This window comes from Haemorhous mexicanus, chromosome 3 (assembly GCF_027477595.1).
Source record: "Haemorhous mexicanus isolate bHaeMex1 chromosome 3, bHaeMex1.pri, whole genome shotgun sequence".
Lineage (NCBI taxonomy): Eukaryota > Metazoa > Chordata > Aves > Passeriformes > Fringillidae > Haemorhous > Haemorhous mexicanus.
In genome coordinates this window covers 42,025,573-42,046,237 of record NC_082343.1, presented here as the reverse complement: position 1 = coordinate 42,046,237, position 20,665 = coordinate 42,025,573, and the positions used below count along the sequence as shown (strand labels likewise).

At 46.8% G+C, this 20,665-nt stretch overlaps 1 protein-coding gene across 6 annotated transcripts in view; it reads left to right on the top strand.

The window, feature by feature from the left end:
* FRMD1 (FERM domain containing 1) overlaps positions 1 to 9,227 on the top strand; it is a 40,747-nt gene extending 31,520 nt beyond the window's left edge. For 4 of the 6 annotated variants that reach the window (XM_059841520.1, XM_059841521.1, XM_059841518.1 and 1 more), the window contains 7 exons: positions 1,222 to 1,287; positions 1,496 to 1,564; positions 1,754 to 1,928; positions 2,801 to 3,136; positions 3,277 to 3,405; positions 4,126 to 4,205; positions 6,206 to 9,227. In XM_059841520.1, coding sequence (XP_059697503.1) covers positions 1,222 to 1,287; positions 1,496 to 1,564; positions 1,754 to 1,928; positions 2,801 to 3,136; positions 3,277 to 3,405; positions 4,126 to 4,205; positions 6,206 to 6,493 — 1,143 coding nt within the window. In that variant the 3' untranslated portion in view covers positions 6,494 to 9,227. The remainder of the gene's footprint in view (positions 1 to 1,221; positions 1,288 to 1,495; positions 1,565 to 1,753; positions 1,929 to 2,800; positions 3,137 to 3,276; positions 3,406 to 4,125; positions 4,206 to 6,205) is intronic. The other 2 variants (XR_009485764.1, XM_059841522.1) reach the window with 2 other exon arrangements.
* The last annotated feature ends 11,438 nt before the right edge of the window (positions 9,228 to 20,665 follow it).

The following is a 20,665-nucleotide window of genomic DNA, read 5'->3' as shown; positions in this document are numbered from 1 at the left end:
ATTTGATCTTAATAGAGTCATATTCCTGCTGTGTGACACAGTTATCTCATTTTGTGGTGAGAGATGCTCCTCCTAGGTGATGCTTGGGTCACAGATCGCCTGAGCAAGAGCAAAGGAGTTGGTGAACGTGTTGGTGAACGTGTTGCTGAGATTTCAAAAGCAGTCCCTCTTAACACCCTCCTCATGGCTTCTACTGAGGTTGGGAGCTAAAGAAAACACAACACACCCCCTATCTCTCATACAGACCAATACTGATTTACAAAGCTCTTTGTCCTTAGGAGGCAGAAAATATTTCTTATTATTTCTTAATATTTCTTACTTTGAGCTGAAGACGGAGACGGTACCAGGGACAAAGGGTGGGGTAATGTGATGGCATAAGGCTTGTATCTTGCAAGCCAGATGAGGAGAGACATAAATAAATATGAGTTGTGACATAAAGTTTGAGCTTTGTGAGCCCATACATTTTTACCTCCAAATTTTCTTTCTCCTTTTTCTCCTAACACAAAAATGCATGTGTTCCCCTCCCTAAGTCTGTTGTGTTAGGAGAGGCTGAAAGAATTAGCTTATGATATTTTTGGTCTTCAAGCAAAAGAATATGAATAGAGACCAAATATGTCATAACAAGATACAGCACGAGTTAAAAGAGTATTTCAACACAGGTAATAAATCTCATGTAAAACCACCTACTCCCAACACCGAGATCGAATGTTAGAATGACAGTCTCAATAACTGAGCATTGATTAGCTCCCCCCCAGCCAAAAGCTACCTAAGATCTAGCAAATCCCTGGATGGGAACAGCAGTGCTGTGGCAAGGAGAGGGGAATGGGTTCCCCTTCTCTTTTGGGCTCTCTGTCACCTGGAGAGCAAGAGTGGTGCATGTTCATGGGGACAGCAGAGATAGCATGTGGTTGCAAGAGAGGTTACAAGGTACCCCTGAGAACAGTAATTGTCCATATTCTCAAATCACTAAAGCTACAGGACTCCCTGTCCAGGGCAGCTAGGACATATGCTGGTGAAATGCCTGAGCCTCCCAGCATGAGGGGATTTTAGGTGTAGGTATTTCAGGGGTCAACAAGGCAAGGTGCACTTTACAAACTTAATAAAAACCAAATGAGCTGATGGCATCTGTGTGATGAGGAGTCCTGCTACCTCTCCTGCAGTAGGTGCCAGAACAAGAGCGTGGTCTTTGTAGATTAACCTTTGACTCTTCTGTTCTTTTAGGATAAGAAGGAAGATCGACCGACAGTTATCCTGGGCCTGACCCTGAGAGGAATGCACATCTATCAGGTAACAGACTGCTGTGAAAGCCTTCTGGTGTAGCATTAACTCTGCCCAGTTCCCTGTCCTCCCCCCTCACCGTGGCTCCTCTGCCTCCCCTGCAAACCCCAGGCTCCACATATCTCAAATTCTTGGTTGTTTGCAAATTCTTTGCACATCGCTGATTCCACCCTGTACCTGCCAGTCCCTGTGTCACTCTGAGTTTGATGTGTTGCAGGAGGTGAATCACGTTCGCCAGCTCCTCTACGACTTTCCCTGGTCACACATCGGGAAGCTGGCCTTCCTGGTGAGTATGATGGAATGGAGGCCATCTGCCAGTGGCTGCCAGCCTGGGATGTGGCAAAGCTGTCGGCCTGCCTGTGCTGCTGCGTCACGTCCTGTCACTTGCGTGCACGAGACCACAGCTATCTCTGGTAGCTGTGTGGCTGAAAATGTGCTCCTGCTCATTTCTTTGGCATCTTTCCTCTTTGTGCAGGGGAAAAAATTTGAAATCCAGCCAGATGGTTTGCCCTCTGCACGGAAACTGGTTTACTACACGGGTTGCCCCTTCAGGTCACGCCATTTGCTGCAGCTACTCAGCAACAGCCACCGGCTCTTTCTGAATATTCAGCCAGTTTTGAAGCAGATCCAAAAGCTGGAGGAGGCTGAAGGTATGTTAGGGAACACCCAAGTGAGTTTAGTAAGAGGAAGAGTACAGCGTGTTAGTCTCTTCTGTTGTTTTATGGTGCCTACTCTCATCTAATTAATGGTGTTTCTGCCTTATTGGAGAGACAGTGATAGAAGCAGAGGTGTTAGGTACGTTTCAAGTCCATTCCTAAGAAGTAATTGTGGCTCCCACATTGTTGACTGTGATCGGAAAGCATGTTTATGTGATAGCAGTAGAGGGATATCTCCTTTCTAGTGGTTTCTATCTTCCCCTTCAGTGGGGTTACAGCAGTGGCCGTGAGCAGTGTGGGTGACACAGTGCCAGTCACCTGTAGAAAGGCTCACTGATCAAGCGCCTGTGGGCAAAAGCCCTCGGTTGTTTTGTGTCTGTTAGTGTCACATGAATTTCTCAGACACCCTCAGCACATACATGCCATGGAAGAAATAATTACTAAATACCAGCCACAGGAATCTTGTTCTTAGCTGACTTCATGTAGTGGTGGGTATTTCAAGAACCAATCAGTGCATCTGATTTTAAAGATTGAGCACTGAATTTCATTAAGTAATTCCCTTTTTTTTGTTTGCTTTTGTTTTGCTTTGGTGTTATTGACCTTCACTCTGAAACCTACTGTTTTCTGCATCATAACTGCCTCTACCTGCTTGTTCTAATTTAGGAGATGCTGGGTTTACTGCGAGTATGAGTAATTCTTTTACAACCACCTGAGCATCCATCTGTTGAGCAAACAAAATACAAAGCTATCCCTGTATTTGTTCAGTAGCTGCAGCAGTTGTTTCTTAGTTGTTGGCTGATGCCAACACAACTTCCTGAATATATTTTGTTACCCTTCCTTAAAGTTTTTGCTGGTTTTTCCCTCAGAGAAGAAGCGCTACCGGGAGTCCTATATCAGTGACACTCTAGACATGGACCTGGACCCGTGTGACAAGAACTCCCGTGGCAGTGGGAGCAGCGGGGGCAGCCGCAGGGATAACCGCCTCTCGCGCCAGTCCACGGGGAGTCACGGCAGCTCCCACACCTCGGGCATCGAGGCCGACTCCAGGCACCGCGTGTCTGTGGAAATGTCAGTGGATGAGCCCTTCAGCATTGACCGCGTGCATAGGAAAGAGAAATCCTGCAGCTCAACCATCAGCTACGGTAGCTCTGGCATTGACAGTGGCAGCAAAGGGCGAGCTGAAGATGACGCTCAGGATGATGGTAAAGAATTTGGACATGTGGAGCAACTTCTAAGCCAACTTTTGTCCTCTCCTGCAGGAGGGCAGGGAGTAAGAGACTGTACAGCAGCTTGGAGCACAAGTGTAATGCTAACCATTCTCCTGCTGCTCTCTTCCTCCTAGAGCTTGAGCTGGCAGTAGATGAGCCAGAGGAGATGCCTGTAGATGAGCCTTTAGAGGGAGACCAGTTAGAGGAGGCCACTGTGGGAGAATCTGTTGAATCCCTGCCTCTAGATGCTGCTAGCTGCCAAGGTGAGATGGCTTTCTGCTGCTGCTCAATGCTGTTCTTTAAGGCTCTAGCAACAGGCACAATCTGAGGGATCTACAAAAACTGTTTATCTCCTTCTTAACAGCTGCCAGTGTTATTTACTGCCCTACTGCAACAGGATTTGCAGGCAGCTCATCTAGAGTTTACAGGCCAGCATTCTTATTGTATGTACAGTGCTGCTCTCCTCTGTGCTCCTCAAAGTCTCCCTTCTCTAAATGTGCCAAGCTTTTATTCAGTTAATGACAAAAAGATAATTGAGGTAAACCTTTTGTAGGGAAGGAATATGCTTTAATATCTTGTATGCCACAAAACAGCCAAGGGGCTCAACCACAGAGTAATGGGATGGTCACAGGAATTCTTAGGTAAAGTTTTGTGGTTTGTGATACAGGGAATGCTAGGCAACTGGGTTTTGCAGGAGCTGTCTGGCCTTAATATATACAGCCTTTATATACAGCAAGAAGGCTGAAAAATGGGACTGGCAAGAAACTGTTTCCTTGAAAGTTTTCAAATGTTGATCTTTAGGGCCAAAAATGACTTGGTAGCAAAACTCCTGGAGCATTGAGAGTGCTTAATGACGTATATTTGTCTTGAGAGGACACTGTTTGTCACTGTTTGAATGTGGCCTGTGAGAACAACTTCCCTTTTCGGTTGCCCACAAAACCTCAAACTTGCAGTGCTTTTCACTTCCTGCTTCTCCTTTGCAGCCCTAAATCAGGAATCTCTGTCTGTGGTGCAAGTCACACTGATCAAAATGAGAGGCCAAAGTGTGGAATCCCTTCACCAGGTAAGGGAGAGGTTGCTCAGCAGGAGGGTCTGTGTGTGGGCATTGAACCGAGGTTTAGTGTAATGGAGGCAGCTGTAAATCAGGACACATGGATTAGTTTGGATTTGACTGATTTTTACATGGTGTAATCAAAACCAGCTGCTGCTGGTCAGCTACTGCTCTCGGGAATAGGATAAGAGCAGCATTTGGGGTCAGAATAGTATAGAAAGGTTTGGAGCAATCAACAGGGAGATCATGGAAGCCAGTTATTATCTACCTTAGTCTTCTGGATGAGACATGGAAGATCAACCACTTCAAAATTTTCAGTGCAATACAGAGCAAAGACCATCTATGCAGTTTGGATGTGAGTTGCAAACTTGATAATCTTGAAGCCATAAGTAGCTTACATCAGAGCAAAACCAGATGCTCAAGCCCTAGTTGCTATATCATTTGTGTGATTATAGTCTGTGTGTACTGAAGTCTTTGTTGTCAAGGTTTTCTTTTCACCAAACACTTGACAAAGGAAAACTATATATGGTAAAATACGTCACAGAAGATATATTTGGAAGAAGCTTATTAAAATGTCTTTTTAAGACTTCTTTTCAAAGTATAGCTGTACCCACTGGGGTAAAAATGTGGTTTTTTGAAAAAAACCCCAACCAAACAAAACAAAAAACCACAAAAAAAGCACTTCTACCCTTTCTTCCCTCTCTTAATCCAAAATTACCTTATCTGCTGAGAGAGTTCTAAAACTCTTAACAAGGATTTAAATCACTTCTTAGGACTTCAATTTTAATTTTATGACCCAATCAAAAATGATAAGAAATTTTCATTTATCAGCAAAATAGTCCATAAAGTGCTGTGGGAGATTTGAACAGAATCTTGGTTATTTTTTTTCCCAAGCTAAAGACCATACAGTACAAATCATAATGAATTTATTCCTCTATTTGAGTGGAAAACCTAAGAGCTCATGGCTGGAAGCGGACATCTTGCTTAAAGCTGTAATGTTTTTAAAGTTATTGCTGTTACCATGCTTACACTGTTAAATGAGACATCTGTTTTATACAGGACTGTCTATATGATTGCAAAGACCTGGCTGCCACTTTAGTGCATCACATACTTGGTGGCTCCTTAGAAAACTATCAAAATATTCCTTACAAGGCCATGTAACTAAATGCTGCAGGGTTTCCTTAGCATTGACCAGACAGTGCAACATATTCCTGTTTCTGGGAGTACAGCTGAGCCAGAACAGGATTTCCTCAGGGTAGTTTTTTAATTCCCCTCCTATGGCAGGGAGTGAAATTATACTGGGAGTAAGTTTTCTGTGGTGCAAACAGAAGTGTCTTGGTTTCAAAATTACGTTTTTTGAAATTAGCCTTAATATTAGCATTTAACAGATGATTATTAAAGAGGCAGAGCAAGAAAAAAATATAAGTGTTGAAGCTGGAAATACTCTCAAATGGTCAATAATTTCTTCACAGAGGCTTGTGTAGCAAGATGGTGCCTCTGGGAATTACTGCTGATTTGTTCCCATTCTTTATGGAACAGCATTATGTAGATTAAACTGTTTGTGGCAATTACTGGACACTGTAACCCATTAGTTTGCATGGTTGCCTTCTGAACCTTCCTTTCAGCTCATTAGACTTAATGTGTTCGAGCACTTGGGGTAGTTTTTCGTTAAGTGCACTTCGTCCATTTGAGGACAACTGCTTGGGTCTGCCAAGAAGTGCGAGGTCATTCAGGTGTCAGTATCTGTCAAGTGTTTCATCCATTGTACTGGATGCTTGAGGACACAGGGCAGACAGATTGGGATCCAGCTCAACATGGCATGGCAGCTTAATGCACTTGTAATTTCTGAATTGTTCACAGCTCCTTCTTTAAGCCAACATCTTTCAGAAGGCTGGTGGGGCTCTTTTGAAAGTGGGGAGGAACAATTTTGAGAAACTTTTAGCATAGCCAACATCCTTAGGCTGTGTCTGAGCTCATTGTTTTTATTCGTGTGTGTCTTGCTGAACTGGCAGGTCAGATCGCCCAAAAGCCGGAGCTGCATGGAGCAGCACAGCCAGAGTTTGGATGACATCCGCTTGTACAAGCGCCGGCACCCATCGCTAAGTGCCACGCTGTCTTCAGACACGTCCCACAGCTACACCTTCGGCTGCAGCCTCGAGGATAAGCTGTCTGTCTATGGCTGCGTGTATTCCACAGCGGACTGCAAAACCAAGTCTGCCCTTTACGGGAAGCGATCCATGAACTGCCTGTCCTTGGATCTCCTGGGAGAGGACCAGCTCCCAGAGGAGTTTGTGGTGTAATGAGATTGGAGCTCTTCCATACCAGGAAACAGCTCATCATGGCAATATATACCTCATTAACACGTGTGATGTCACTCTGGTTCTTGCAGGAGATGGTGAGCAGCTTTGTTATTCAGCTCTGTATCACTAAGTGTCATCACTTCTGCAGACCTGGCTACAGGGCAAATCAGCTGGAGTGTAGCACTTAACACTGGCATTGGTAGTGTCTGTGTGAGCAGAAAGTGGAAGTGGCCTGCAACCTTGGAAGGGATACAACCAACATAAAAACCAAAAAACAGTGGACCAAAACTAACACTGAGCTAGTAAAGCAAACTTTGTCTAAATGGATTAATCAGAAATTTAAAGTTTGTCATATTCCTACCATTCTCTTGTGGTCCATCTCTCTTAATTTTAGTGTACAGATAGTTTGTCCTCAGTTTGTGGTGTTGCAACACTGCCAACGGCTGTCAGGCTAGGATATACTCTTAGCACATTTGGAGGGCTGTGTATGGAAGTGTCTGCCCTTTTTCAGTTGTAATGAACACAAGTTGCTTATTCCCTGCACTGGTAGCAAGACCTGCTCTGCCAGGAGTTTCTTCTTTTGTTGTTGTTATTTTGTTGTAAGCATCCAGCCAAATACAATGTGTGGTCTTTTTTTTTTTTTTTTTTTTCTTTATTGCAACAAATGAAACTGTCAGCTGCCTACTACTGCTATGATGCAGATTGGCATTATATCCTTGGGGAGATAGGGAGGAGATAAAGCAAATTACTTGGCTGCTTCTGAGAGTACAGAGGGCAGGAGCATTAATTGATGGGCTTTTGAAGAGAGGAGTGTGACTGGAGAATTTGTCCAGGCATGATCACCCCTTACTTTGATTCATACTTTAATGCTGTTCTTTTATTTGTTTTTAATAAATCTGTTCCTTAGATTTTCCCTCTGCTTAGGAGGCAAGTAAGGACTGGAGAAGGTCACTTTGCAAGGACAGACACGGTGACTGTGTCCTACTTAGTCATGGATAGGTCATGCAAACATGTGTGTGGCGCTACAAGGCTGATGATGGTGGAGGTGTAGGGTGTTTGTGTGCCAGACCAAGGGTACTTTTTTTGGTGACCTTGAGAGTGGTAGATCTGGCTGTGCTAGCTCCCACTAGGGAAATAATCATAATTATGCTGTTTGATTCAAGCGTTTGGTGTGGAAAACATCCTACTGCCTCGTCACATGCAAATAAATACGTGTTTGGTTTCCTCCCCTCATCAATTCCCAGTATTGGGAAGCTTGTACTTGAAGGCCCAGCTTTTGACAGCCATCTAGGTGTGTTCTGGCAAACTCTAGAAGGAAAGGAATACTGTTCTTTTGGTTGGAGAAGTGTATGTTGTGCAGTGTTGGTTATCAAAAGCTGAAGATAGCCTAATTTGGGAAAGGAAGGAAGCCAGACTATGACAAGGAAGGTGTGAGCTGCTGCTTTGATGGTCAAGGGTGTGCAAGCTCAGTAGTTGTCTGGTAAATTGCATTCCCATAAGTCATTAAAGTAGCAAATCCTTGAAGTCCATCATCTTGCCACTTCTGTGTGAATGCCATGTAGAGACAGGCCATGCAAGTGCATCTGCATTCACTGAAGTGGGACCAGCTGCTCTACATCCTCTGAGAAGAATCCAGCACCAAACCCAAGCCGCATGCACTGTAGCCATGACTTAATTGACTGTGCCCTCTTTGATCACACTGTTCTTTCTTGTTGTAATGAACAATTAGGAGCTGTGTGTTCACTGTAGCCTCTTTTCCTTTCTTCCAAACAAAGCCAAAATGCCTTTGCAAAGTACTTGAGGTATGTTTACTGCATCCAAAATAAATTCTTCTAAATGGATCTAAATGGGTAAAGGAAATCTGGTTGGCTGCTCTTGAACAGTCCAGTCAAGCCTCCCTCTGTCAGTCACTCCCTGTTACCTGGGTCCTGTTTGGCCATAAGCCACAGGAGATAGGCATGGCCAGGATCCAGGAGGCCAGTGGCTGTACAACAGGCAGCAGCCTTGCAGCAATGCAGGAGCCTTGCTCTTGCAGCCACCATGGAGCTGGAGGGATGGCTCTTACTGCAGCAGTGCCTGTCCATGGAAAAACATGAGGGGGAGGTCTGGAGTGAAAGCCCCACTAACCTGTTGCTCTCCCACCCATGTAGATGTACAGCTACTTGTGGTTCTGGGAATGGTTGTTAACAGGAAAAAAAAGGTCAAAATTCAGTGGGTATAGCTGTTTGGAAAAGGGTCGTAAAATGTGTGTGCACCATGTGTGCACTTCTCTCAAAGACAATCACATCCTTATCTGCTTCAGCCTAACCACATCACAGAAATGTTTATTGCCACCAGGCAGCTCACTGTTCTGGTTTTGCAGTTAGCAGGCATCCGAAGGATTTGGTGAAGCGCTGTAATCCTGCTGCCGCTGGTTACAAAATGCACCAATGCCTGAAAACACCGTAACTGACTCTTGCATGAGCATCCACTGCCTTGTACATTCCTGAGGAGTTCTTGTATTTATTCATGGCTGGTAGGGAAGGCAAACTCTACAGGTCTGACCGTCTTCTCCCTGTGGTCTGTGCAGCTCCCTCCAGTACTGTAAGTGATGTATGCATATGAAGGGGAGACCAGACACTTTGTGTATAGATTGAGAATGAATCAATATCTTACGAGCACTGTGAATATCTATTATGCAACTTTTGTATTCATATTAAAAAAAAATCACCTGTTTCTGCTAGTAATACATTTATTTTTTGTTTGGATTTAGAAGATCTCTTATTTTTGGGTTTGATTGTTTGGTAGACATTAGTGTGTAAGCATTTATCAGCTGATGTTAGAAACTAGCTGCCAATATTTGTACATATTTGTAAAATACTCGTGTTATAATCACTCTATTTTAATGGTAAAAGTTTCTCCTTTCCATGAAAGGATTTTCTTGTTTAAAATAAAACATAAATAATTATATATACACCTGCAATAAAGTATGTATAGAAAAAAGGTAACTGTGTAGCTATTTTTGTGTCCAAGGAGGACTGTGTCTTCCATTTGAGATGGGTTGTATAAATTAATTTGCTGCCAGACTAATCCATATGAGCTCAGCTTGTGATGACAAACCCAGAGGCACTGCAGTCACTGCAACAACTCCTGTTCCTCCTTGCTGTTGTCAGTAGCACAATGCCAAAGGGTACCTTTGTCAGGTATTAAGAACACAGCTGAGCAGGTTGGAGTCAGCAGGACACTCAGTCTGAATCTGACTGAAGAGACAAGTTAAGCTGCTCCTGGTGGTTAGTCAAGAAAACCAAGTGTGTGAACTCCCAAGGAGGTAGAGAGATCCTGTCAGCATCCTCCGGGGGCTGCATCCAAGGACAGCTGCCAGCCCACAGGATGCAAAGTGCTGCTGAAGAGCACTCTACCAAAGTCACCTAACCTGCTGGCCTGGAGTCTGGCATGGATAAAGGAAAGGTTTCTTTTCTTGGATCATAAATCTATGAAGGAGTGCTGCAGAGCTATCTGGATCTCTTCTTGAAGGAGCTTGCTCACTGGGAGCCTCTTATAAATGGTTTTGGGTTTTTTTCCTTTTCTCTGGAAAAAAATTTACTTTTTATGGACTTTGGTATGGTAGTATTGCCTCTATTCTTAAGATTTCTTTTCTTGTACTTCATATTTTTGTCCAGTACTTGCTGTGTTTCCAGTACACCAATTTTCAAGGACATTAGAGACTCATCCAAGTTTGGCTTGGGAATGCTGGGAAAGGGTGATTTGATTACACAGGGAGCTTTGTATGGAGATAAAACTAAGGAACAGATCGACATTAGGTCACCCAAATTTGAAGGACTTGGTCACTTCTCTTTGTTATGTTGTTTGGGAAGTAATAGTACTTTCTTGCCCTCTAGGACGGACTGGTGCTGACCAATGAGTCTCTCTCAGAAAATGGGGCTTCTCATGATACCAGCAAATCCTGTGTGGGTTCAGTCAAGTGCTGCAGTATGGGATGGGGGCAATGTGGTTACTCCACTGGATCTGTTTTGAGGCATGCCACCTGTGGGAGCTGCATGGAGGTAAGGCCTGAAGGTGTGTGCTAAAGCTGATGGGTAAAACAACCTAGGTGTTCTGGGCGAGGTGAGAGCAGTTCTTCAGTGGATTTCTTGGCAGCAAATTCTGAGACACTGGAGGCTGATACTGTATTTTAAAATCTGAACAGTTTAGAGCAAGAACTGGCCCTAAAGCCTCTCACTGGAAAGCTGTAGCTCCTTGTTCCCCAGCAAGGTGCTTCCTCTGTCTGGGTCTGGTGGATCCTAGTTACTTTGCCCAGGCTTCTCGTGGCAGCTCTCTTCCCTCATCGCTATCCTCGTCTCCTCCGCCTCTAGCCTCTACCTCGGAGCCCCTGCTATGACGCCTCCCCTTTCTCGGAGCGTATTCCCGGGCTCGTGGTGCCCAAGGCCTGGCTCCTGCCTTTAAGTCTCTCCCGGACACCCACCAATTGTGGCGTGGAGAGGAGGAAGGGACCCATCATGTCCCTTGGCGGTTCTGCCCGGCCCGTGGCAGCAGCGGCACGCCACGGGGCACCGAGGGCCAGCGCGGCGGCCGGACCGGGCCGGGCCGGGCCGGGCAGGGCCGGGGGGTGCGGCAGGGCCGGGCCGCGCGGGGGCGCCCGAGGAGCGCAGCGGCCTCATGGCGGGGCTACGGGCCGGGGCCGGGCCGGGGGCTCCGGGCAGGCCGGGGTCCGCAGCTGGCCGGGCAAGTGGTGCCGATTCACCTCGGGCAGCTTCTGTCAGCATTCTGCGGGTCCAGGCTGACCTTCTCCCCCGGGACGGGGCAGCCGGAGTGATCGGTACTTGAGTGAGCAGAGCCCAAAGCCAGCGGTGGCCGTCGGGTGCTCACTGAGTGCCGCACAAAAAGCCTAGGGAGCGGTTCTGGGTCTCGGGGGACCAGCTCCTGCAAGGAGGGATGTGCACCCAAAGTGCACTGGGGAGAAAGTTGATGCCCTTTAGCCTCTGGTCACCCTTGGCCCGGCATAATTTAGCCGTGAAACGCTGATACAAATTCAGAACTTCCCCCCCCCCCCCTCTGACAAGTTGGTTTAAGAAAGGCAGATGGGTTTAATGGGATGAGAAGTCCCAGTGGCCCAGGAGCTGCACCCTGAGGTGCTGTAGCTGGGACAGCATGGAGGTGTGTGTGTGCTGAGCCAGCTCTGCGCCTTCTGTGTCACACACAGGCCATGGTGAGAGGACGGGTGTGAGGGAGCCCCAAACACCCCCCAGTGAAGCAGCTTTTCTCTCTGGCTTGAACGGAGCTTCCTTTCTGCAGAACCTCTGCAGTGTCAGAGCAGCACCACTGGGTATTTCCCTTAGGCGCACCCAGGAAATCAGATGTACTGAATTCTTAATGACATCTGAGTGCCATTGCAATCACTTGCCTGCCCTCCAACTCCAGCTCCATGGCCCCCTTGGGTAGCTGAGTATTAGGTTTGGGCTGCTGTCTGGTCACAACTGGGCCCTTCTGCCCTTGCCTTCAGCCCATTTGGAGCAGGGGTAGCTGGCACGGTGGCTGAGCCCACAGCTTGGGGAGACATGCACAAGTGCCTCTTGCAAAACACCCTCCTGGCATGGCACACTCTGGGTAGCCCTGACTGGTGCAGGGCTTCAGCAGGAGTGGAACACAGGAGAGGGTGAGTCTGGGGTCAGCAAGAATGCCTTTGATCAGCAGGGATGGGCTGGAGGGAGCAAGGAGATGATGGAGAAATGTACAGAAAGGGTCTTGTTTCACTTCTCTCATCCAAACAGCATTTTATAAAGTAAACCCTGCTCAAAGTAGTTCCCATCCTTCCTTTGCTGGCACTGAAGCTCATTTTTTGGGGGCACATTTCAGCCTATGGCCATGCTATATTTTCATGCTGCCAGTCAGCTAGTCAGATACTGGCTGTATCTGTCCTTCTGAACCCTGAGTTTGTCTCTGCAAGCAGGAGATTGTAGTTGTTAGAATAAGATCCAGGTAGCAAGCTTTGCATGGGAAGTCTGTTGTTCTACTGCAGAGATGTAATGATGAAAAATCATATTTATCCTTTCTGGCAGACTGCAAGGGAAGCTGAGTATGGGTTATTGAAGAGCATGGCTGTGGTGTTCTAAAATTTTGCTTTGTTTTTACTCCTGGAAATACAAACATCACAGTTTTATTTTAAATCTCATAAATACATTTATATCAATCTTTGTTTTTCTTTCTCCAATCAATGCCGTTCTCATATGCAGTGAGATAATTGGATATGGTAAATGTTGCTTTCCAACCTGCAGCCTTATGTCTCAAGCCACCACGTAGAAAATCCCACTTTAGTAACAGTAGAGCATTCAGTGTAGGAAAAATCATTTTGTGTCAGCCACGGAAAGCATTCAGCCCCTTTGCTACAGCCAGATGACAAACAGCCTGAGCTGTCTGACAGTCGTTGCAATGGAGACCAATTCCCACATCCACGTTCTCCACCCTTGTGAAAAAGAAAGCCTTGACTATGGGTCTCTGTCAAATCAAAGCCTTTCAGACTGGAAGAGTTGCATCAAAGCAGCCCCTCCCTGCTTTTCTGCTCAGTGCAGGCTTTGGGGTTCCCCTCCCCTCTGCACCCTCTCAAACTCAAGTGCTTTCAAAAGAGCTCTGGCTATTGGGATGGAGATTCCTGAGGAAAACCTTGCACTGCAGGAAGCCAGGTACTTTTCTCTCCTCCTTATGTAACTTCTGGGGATGAGAGGGCGGAGGTTTTGCCCTGTTCTAAGATACCCACTGCTGGAAATAAGGACTGAGATGCAGTTTATTGTTCTTCATGACAGTGGTATTGAAATCTTCCCTGTCTGGCTCGTGAGCTGCACTCCTTATCTCTAGGGTGAAATGGCTCTCTGGGTGTATGGGAAAGGCATGGGAAGCCAGCCTGGATTTTACCTGTATTGTCCCCTGAAGTGGATCCTTAAACCCTCTGTGTTTGCAGGACAAGTGACGCCAGCAGCATCCCTCTCCTCTCTGGTGCACATGGTGCACCACTACTGCTATCAGAGAGGGTTTTCTGCCCAGGTGGTCTTTCTGTGGCTAATGCAAACTTTCTGCCTATGGTCTTTCTAGTCAGATGTGAAGAGAGGGCTTCCATAATTCTTATGTTAAAGTGCTGTTAGATATTGTGTTGCATTTTTGGGAGTTCCTCTTCTTGGGATGGTCAGGAAGGATGTACCAGTCACCAGAGTGGGTGCATTAAGACAGGCGAGGCACCTGGGGGAAGGGGATGGAGTTAGTATTGCCAACTTTGTCCCCACATGTGCAGGTGTTGCAGTGCTCTAGGTTTTCTTTGGAAACCCAGGTCCCTGAATCATGCTTCTGCATAAGGCCTACAGATTGTAAGAAGGAAAACAAGGAATGCTTTGCATACCTGGATGAAGGGAAAATTTGACAATAGGAGTGCTTAAGGGGCCCGTGCCAGAAGGGCAATAGAGAGCCTTGAGTACAGTTATGTTTTGGAACATCTAGATCCAAGCCCACACTTACACAATGCCTTGAGACTGGGAGTGGGGACAGCTCCCCTGGTGCAGCTGTGCCCCTGGCCTGTCCCAGCCCAGCCTGGCTGGCGGCACTGGCATTCAGCTATACCCACATCCTGCAGCGGGATGAACAGCAGGGTTTGCTGTGGGAGCAGACTTTGCTTAGCATGTGCTCTGCAAATAACAGAGAGGGTACCAACCATTGCTTTCCAATCTGCTTCAGCACAAACCCATTTGAGCTCCAAAATTTTCAGCATTACTATGGAAAAACATAGGGCAGCTTAAGCAAACTTAGGGAGAGCTCCATAGCTATAATGTCAACGTTAACCTGTTTTCAAGATAAACAGAAGCAGATAGGAGCCCTTACAGACTTCTTTTTCCCAAGGTCACAGCTGGGACAACCCAGTATTTTTAAGGTTAACAAACTTTAAAGACTCCTCAAAGCTGCTGCCTCAGACTGCTACTGCCACCACTCTGGCCCTGCTTCATCAAGGCTGTCCTTAGCTCAGAGCTGCCTCTCTAACTCCAAGCAGATGCCCACAAAGCTCCAAGGACAATTTCTTCCCATTTCAGGATGAATGGTTAAAACAGAGATCCCCACAAGGCATGGTGACAGCAGGGACAGTGAAATGGTGACATCCCAGGTGTGGAGGAGCATGAAGTGGTTTCTGGCATTTCTAAGCCACTCTCCTGCACCTGACAGCAGGGACCACAGAGTGTTCCTAGTGGCTCAGGCGTTTGACTTGCTGCAGCTGGTAGCAGGTCCAGGAGGAGGGTGCTCCAGAGGAAGGCAATCAAGGCACAGGAAATCAGCTGTCTTTCTGAGGCAAAGAGCCAAGTAGGAGAAGGCTCAGCAGAAGCTCTGGGAGAAGTGACCAGAAGGCTCCAGTGTTGTGGTCCTGTATATGAACTGCCCGGGAGAGAAGTAAGGAGAGACTTGCTGGGGTAATGGGGTAGGGCTTGTTTGCTTCCTAGTCTTTTCCAAATGTTGCTCACTCTAAGAGCCATATTAGTTGCTGGGATGTGTCCTGCAAGCTGTTTCTACCTTCCTCCTATCTGGTGTTTCCTATTGGTGAAACTGCTGACTCTTCCCTGGTATGTGCTGGTGTAAGGAATAACTTGCAAGGACTACAGGCAGCAACGGCATGGGTGAGGGCAGCAGGACCTTGATAGGTCTTCTGTGCTCACTGCATCATTAGGCCAGGGCCTATTTTACTCCTGATTGCCCTTATTTTATCACATATGTGGCTCTTGTGTTGCCTGGAGCTTGGGGTTCTCATGGAAGAGCAGCTCTGCAGTCCTGGTCTTTTGAGCTGCAGAGGACCTTGGCCTCAAACATGTCAGTTGTCCAGCAGTGTCCTCTCCCAAGGCACATGTGCTGTGATTGCTGAGTCCAAACTAGGAGCAGCCCTGTCTGGATGTGGGCCACAAATACCTGGCAGTGTGAGCAGCTGGGTGAAGGGGACAGCGGGATGTAGCAGTGGGACACCTGCAGGGACTGACCTGGTGACAGTGCCACTTGGTGAGAGTGGGTGGGAGACACTGGGGCCCTTCTTAAGGGGGCTTTCAGACCTGCTCTGTCAAAAGCAGGTGCCTAAGCTGAGACTCTGGCCAGGATCTGGCAAAATCTCAGCAATGAGGATGGGACCTCAGCTGTGTGGTGCTAAGTGCCAATGAAATCTGATCTGCCAGGGTTGTTTTCAGGACGTCAGTGAGTCAACATTTGTATGAGTCAGTGTCACAGCATCTCCACTACCTCGTGCTTGCCATTACTTTATCAGAACTCCCTCAGGACTCTGTGGCATTTTCCATGTTTCCTTTTCACTCCTTTTGGGAAGTAGATGGTGTCCAAAAGTCCCTGGCCTTTTTTGAGGCTGGATACTTTTACTTTCTTGTGTCTGTGGTGAGGTTGCCTTGCCTTCAAGCTTCCCATCACCACACAACCCTGTAACTGTAACAGGACTCCCATGTGCTGTCCATACCTGGCCTTGTAGTGTGTAACCTTCTCTGGCTCTCCCAGAGCATTTGGGGATGTTGGGATCCTCTGTGCTTGGCTGGTATCTCCAAAAGAATGTCCTGGGCAAAGGCAGTTGTTCCTGCCTTGTGCAGCACCAGACTTGCCTGCAAACAGGCAGAGGCATCCTCAGTGGCACCGCCCCTTCTCTGGCACAGCAGGGATGTTCTGCAGAGGGACCACCTCACCATGCCATGGCAGCGCAGGGCTCACTTCAGGAGAGACACAGCAGGCATACTCACCTCCAGTAAGAGGAGCTGGATGGAGAAATATGAGTGGAGAGAGCAGCTGCTTTGTTGGCCTGACTATGGCTTGAGGTAATACCTGGAGTTACTTCTAAGCTCATACAAGGCCCACAACCAGACTGGGTGCAGGCCTGGTGATGTGAGGATCAGGAGCAGTACCTGTGTGCTCAGCTTCCCCAGGTGTTGCATTTCTCTGCTGTGGAACTTGGGAAAATTTCTTTCCCAGGATCCTTCCTGCGACTGTGCAGGTAGCTTGCTTATTGTCCTCTGCTCCATGTCCCCATGCAACTGCACATTTTAACATTTTTGTTATTCACCACTTCTTCTGCCCTTTGTCTGTATGCCATAGGAGCTGAGCTCCTGGCATGCAGCTGGGACTGCAAAGGTTGTGACATTTTGGTGTTCATGGGACAAAGGTCCTAAGAAGAGTTTAATACAGGCCTACTTGTGCTAGAAAACTGTAGGCCTATTGCTTTCATCCCATGTCCTTAAAGTGGCTGTTGTGAGTTTCTTACAGCCAGGTGATGCCCACATCAGTGTGTCCATCAGAAGTCCTCTCTCCTTGTTCACGTGGGCAAACAAAAGAGCTGATGTTGCTGAACATGTAGGTACAGCTTCTTGTGTTCCAGCATCACAGTCACATCCTGCCCCTTGCTGTTGCAAGTGTTATGCCAAATTTAGCAGGTAAACCACATTCTGGCAAGGAAGCAGATATCAGCCTTTCTTCTGGATGGAGACTCTCTCCATCTCTCCATAAAGCAGCATCAGTGGGGGCTGTCCAGAGGTACAATGCCCTTTATGCCCTTGTCTTCACTGGAGGCAGCCCAGGCAGAGGCTCTTGCATTGCCTGGCACCTTCCCAACACCTGGGTCGTTGTCCCTCATGAGGTGTCCCTGTTTGGATACTACAATATTGAAATGCCTCTTGTGAACTTTGTCCTGTCTCTTTTGGGAAGTGCTTTCCACAAGTCAGGCACTGTGAAATATCTTGTCAGATCTGACTGCTAAGCTTGGTTGCATTAGCAGCCAACTGCACATTGGCATGGTAAATACCTACTAACTATTTTCCATGGATTCAGCCTTGGCAGCACAGCCCATCAGAGCAGCATGGGTTCCTCATCTACCTCCTTTCTAGGTAGCACATGGATGAGTGCATGCACCCACCCATACCAAGCCACCTGCCTTGGGGAGGGTGTGGGGCATGGGTCAGGAGAAAAGAACTGCAGGCACCCAGATCTCAAATTCAAACAAAACTTATCAGAGTATGTTTAATGCACATTGTGACAGGAACATTGGTGCTGCTTGGCAAAAAGGCTGGAATTACAGGAGGCCCAGGACTAAAGCCTAAAGAAGCAGTGCTCACTAGTGTATCAGTTGCCCTGCAAAGTGCTCTCCTTTGTGAATTGAGTTGTGTGTTTTTCCCGAAGCTTGTATAATTTAAAACAACAGCCCAGAGGCAGTAGTGGGCAAAGTCTCTGTGTATGTGTGCATGTTCAGAAGGTGGAGGAGGCTCATGCTACAAAAAACCCAGACATCTGAAGTGAAGGAGGAGCTATCATCTTCTGTCTCTTGGATCTTCAAAGCTTCTGGTGAGGCTTCCAAAACTTTTTATAGTAGTGGGGTGGGGCTTTTTTGTTGGTGGTGCCTTTGGTTTATTTGTTTTGTCTTGTTTCATGTAGAAGAGGGACATAAGTAAAGTCCAAAGGAAAATGAAAAGGAAAAGCACTCCTGGTGCTGCTTTTAAGTGAACTGCTGGGCACTGACTCATCCCAGGCAGGATAGTAATTTCATGTAACAGAAAGAGTGAGAGGGGATATGGGATGGAGGAGATACTTGCAAAAATGAAGTGAGGAGAGCTGGGAGAAGAAGGGGGTGATAATTTGACTTAATTGAGGTTCCCCAAGGGGAATGAGCAGAGGTGCAACTTTAGGCCTGAAAGTCTGTGGATAAGATGTGCTAATCTCATGCCATATGTGCATGAATTCAAGAAGGCTCAAATTTGATCTTAGCTTTTTAAAAAATAAACAAAATAAAAAGGGCAAGATACATTGCAAGGTAAAACCTGGTTTGATAAAAGTGAGTTTACAAGAGGGCAAAAATAGTTGTAGGCAATGTTTCCTCTCTCGTGTCCTTCAACTTGATCCCCCTGTTCCCTCCGTTATATGATATGTGGCATTTTGATCTGGCTGGGGCTATGGTTAATGTCCTTGTTTAAATGCCAAGTTGGATTTGTGAAAGGCTGCAGAACCTTTGGCATCCCTGCACTCCGGGCCTGTTTGCTGCTCCGTGATCAGATGCTGCTGCTTCTTCTGGCTGGAAGGGACTTGCGAGCAGCCCATCAGCTTGCGACTGTTTCTTCTTAGCAAGAGCCAAGAGCCTTTTCCAGTAACCGCTTCATTCTGCTTGTTCCTCACATTTTGCAAGGGTTTGGAAAAGTGCTTCATAAAATGGAATCAGCAATTTAATAACAAATTTTTGTGAACCTTCCAATGCTGATTATGGTTTTTCTAGCCTGGTTAAAAGCAGGCTCTCTTTGTGGTGTGGCTGCTGCCAAAACATGAAGCCACACATGGAAATTAAATATATAATTTTCAAAAGTCAGCATAGGTCAAGGTTTTGTTTAAGAATGGGCTAAAGACACTGTCTGGTTTGATTACTGGTTTGTTTTAACCCCGTGATGATATGCAGTTCTCTTAAGCAATGGTGGATCACAGTGCTTTCTTGGGCTCTGCTGATGAGAGTGTTCATAGGTGATGAGAAAGGTTAAGGCCTTGTCTGGAGGCGATGCAGAGTGCTGTGAACTGCAGTGTGGTTTTAGCATTCAGAGCTAAATATGGTGAACTGCTCTGCACAAAGATGTATCTTGCAGGTGCCAAGTAAAACATCTTCAGAGAGAACTGGTGGAGACCTGCTCCTTTGCCATGTGATCTGCTCATCATCATTTCATGCAACCTTGCCCTGTTCTGAAAGCTGACTGCTGCAAGGGAGCTGGGGGCAGATTTACAAAGGCTGAAATGTACATGAACCAGCACTTCAGAGCTGAGCAGGCACAGCAGGGTTCAAGGCTGAAAAACATAAGTGAAAACCCTCCACAGCAGTTGTGTATTCTTCAAGATTAAGTCCTTGAGCAATCAGTTTCCCTGGCTATGGCAAACTGAGAGCTGGTGCTCTAAACCCTTTGCCTGGAATCCATTGATAGAGTAGGGAGGCAGAGTTATTGCTGAAAGTGGATCTTTCCTGTTAATCCCTTTCCTTTGGCTGCAAAGCCAGCCACCAACCTCAGCTGATAAATTCAGTCTGTAATGATAAATCCACAAAGAAAAGTGGGCACCAAACTGTACTTTTGGGCCAAATTTTGGACTTGTACTTTAAAGGTCATTGTGTGATTCTAGATAAGTCTAGATTTCTGCTTTGTGTAGGGTTATGTGTACACATATCTGTGTATATTACCTTAGACAAGCACTTGCTGCTATTAGGCCTTAGGGATTGGTCTGGTGGAGTTCCATTTTCCTTGCTCCATCCCCAGATCTGCTAAATGACCTTCAAGCCAGAGCATTCTCATGTACTGGGAGAGGCAGGAGCTCAAAGATTTGTCTGTCTTTGAACTGGATCCAAAGTTTCTGCTTTCTGGGAGGATGCTTGGCCTATGAGTTAGGAGTGTGGAAGCTGCTTCCACTTGTAAATAAGGTGCTCTGGGGTATATCTGCATAACTGTGGGACCCTGGGCCTCCCAGGCAGGTGCTGTGCTGGTCAGGCTTCACACTGTTGTCTCCTTGGCCACCTGGACACTAAACCAGGATGCTGAGTACCAAAAGTATTCATGAGAGCAAATTCTCTTGTGTTTGCTGTGGTTTCTGCAGTGGGCAGCCTCTTTGAGGAAGAGCTGGAGGTTTCTGGATACTATTGCTGAAATTAGTTGTTCAGCTCCTCTACAGGGAGCTGCATAAATTCAAGAGGAGCTCCTGAAGGTCAGTCCCTGGGTAGCTGGGGTCTGTGGTGCCTTGCAGCATCATGTGGATGTGTGCCTATTTCCTAGGGCCAGCCAGGGCACAGTGCAAGGTGTGACATAGATGAGCACCAACTGAAATGTCACAAGAAAAAGTTGGGGCCCAGGGGAAGAGACTGAGAGCCCAGCGGTGGAAGGTTAACATGCTGACTGCCATCAAGGCATGTGGATCATGGATAGGAAACAGCACCCCTCTATGCTGAGGAGCACTCTGAGACAGTGACCCAGGGACTTGTCTGAAGCAGGATTGAGAGAGCTCCAGCTTCAGTGCCCCAAGACACCGAGTGCTGCATTATGCACTCACGGACTTCACTGAAAGGATCTTCTCCTGATTTCTGTTGGTTTTACTCTCACTTGGTTGTGCCCCTGCCCTTGCAGAGAGCAAAGCTGTTTTAGCATATAGACTACATGGGCG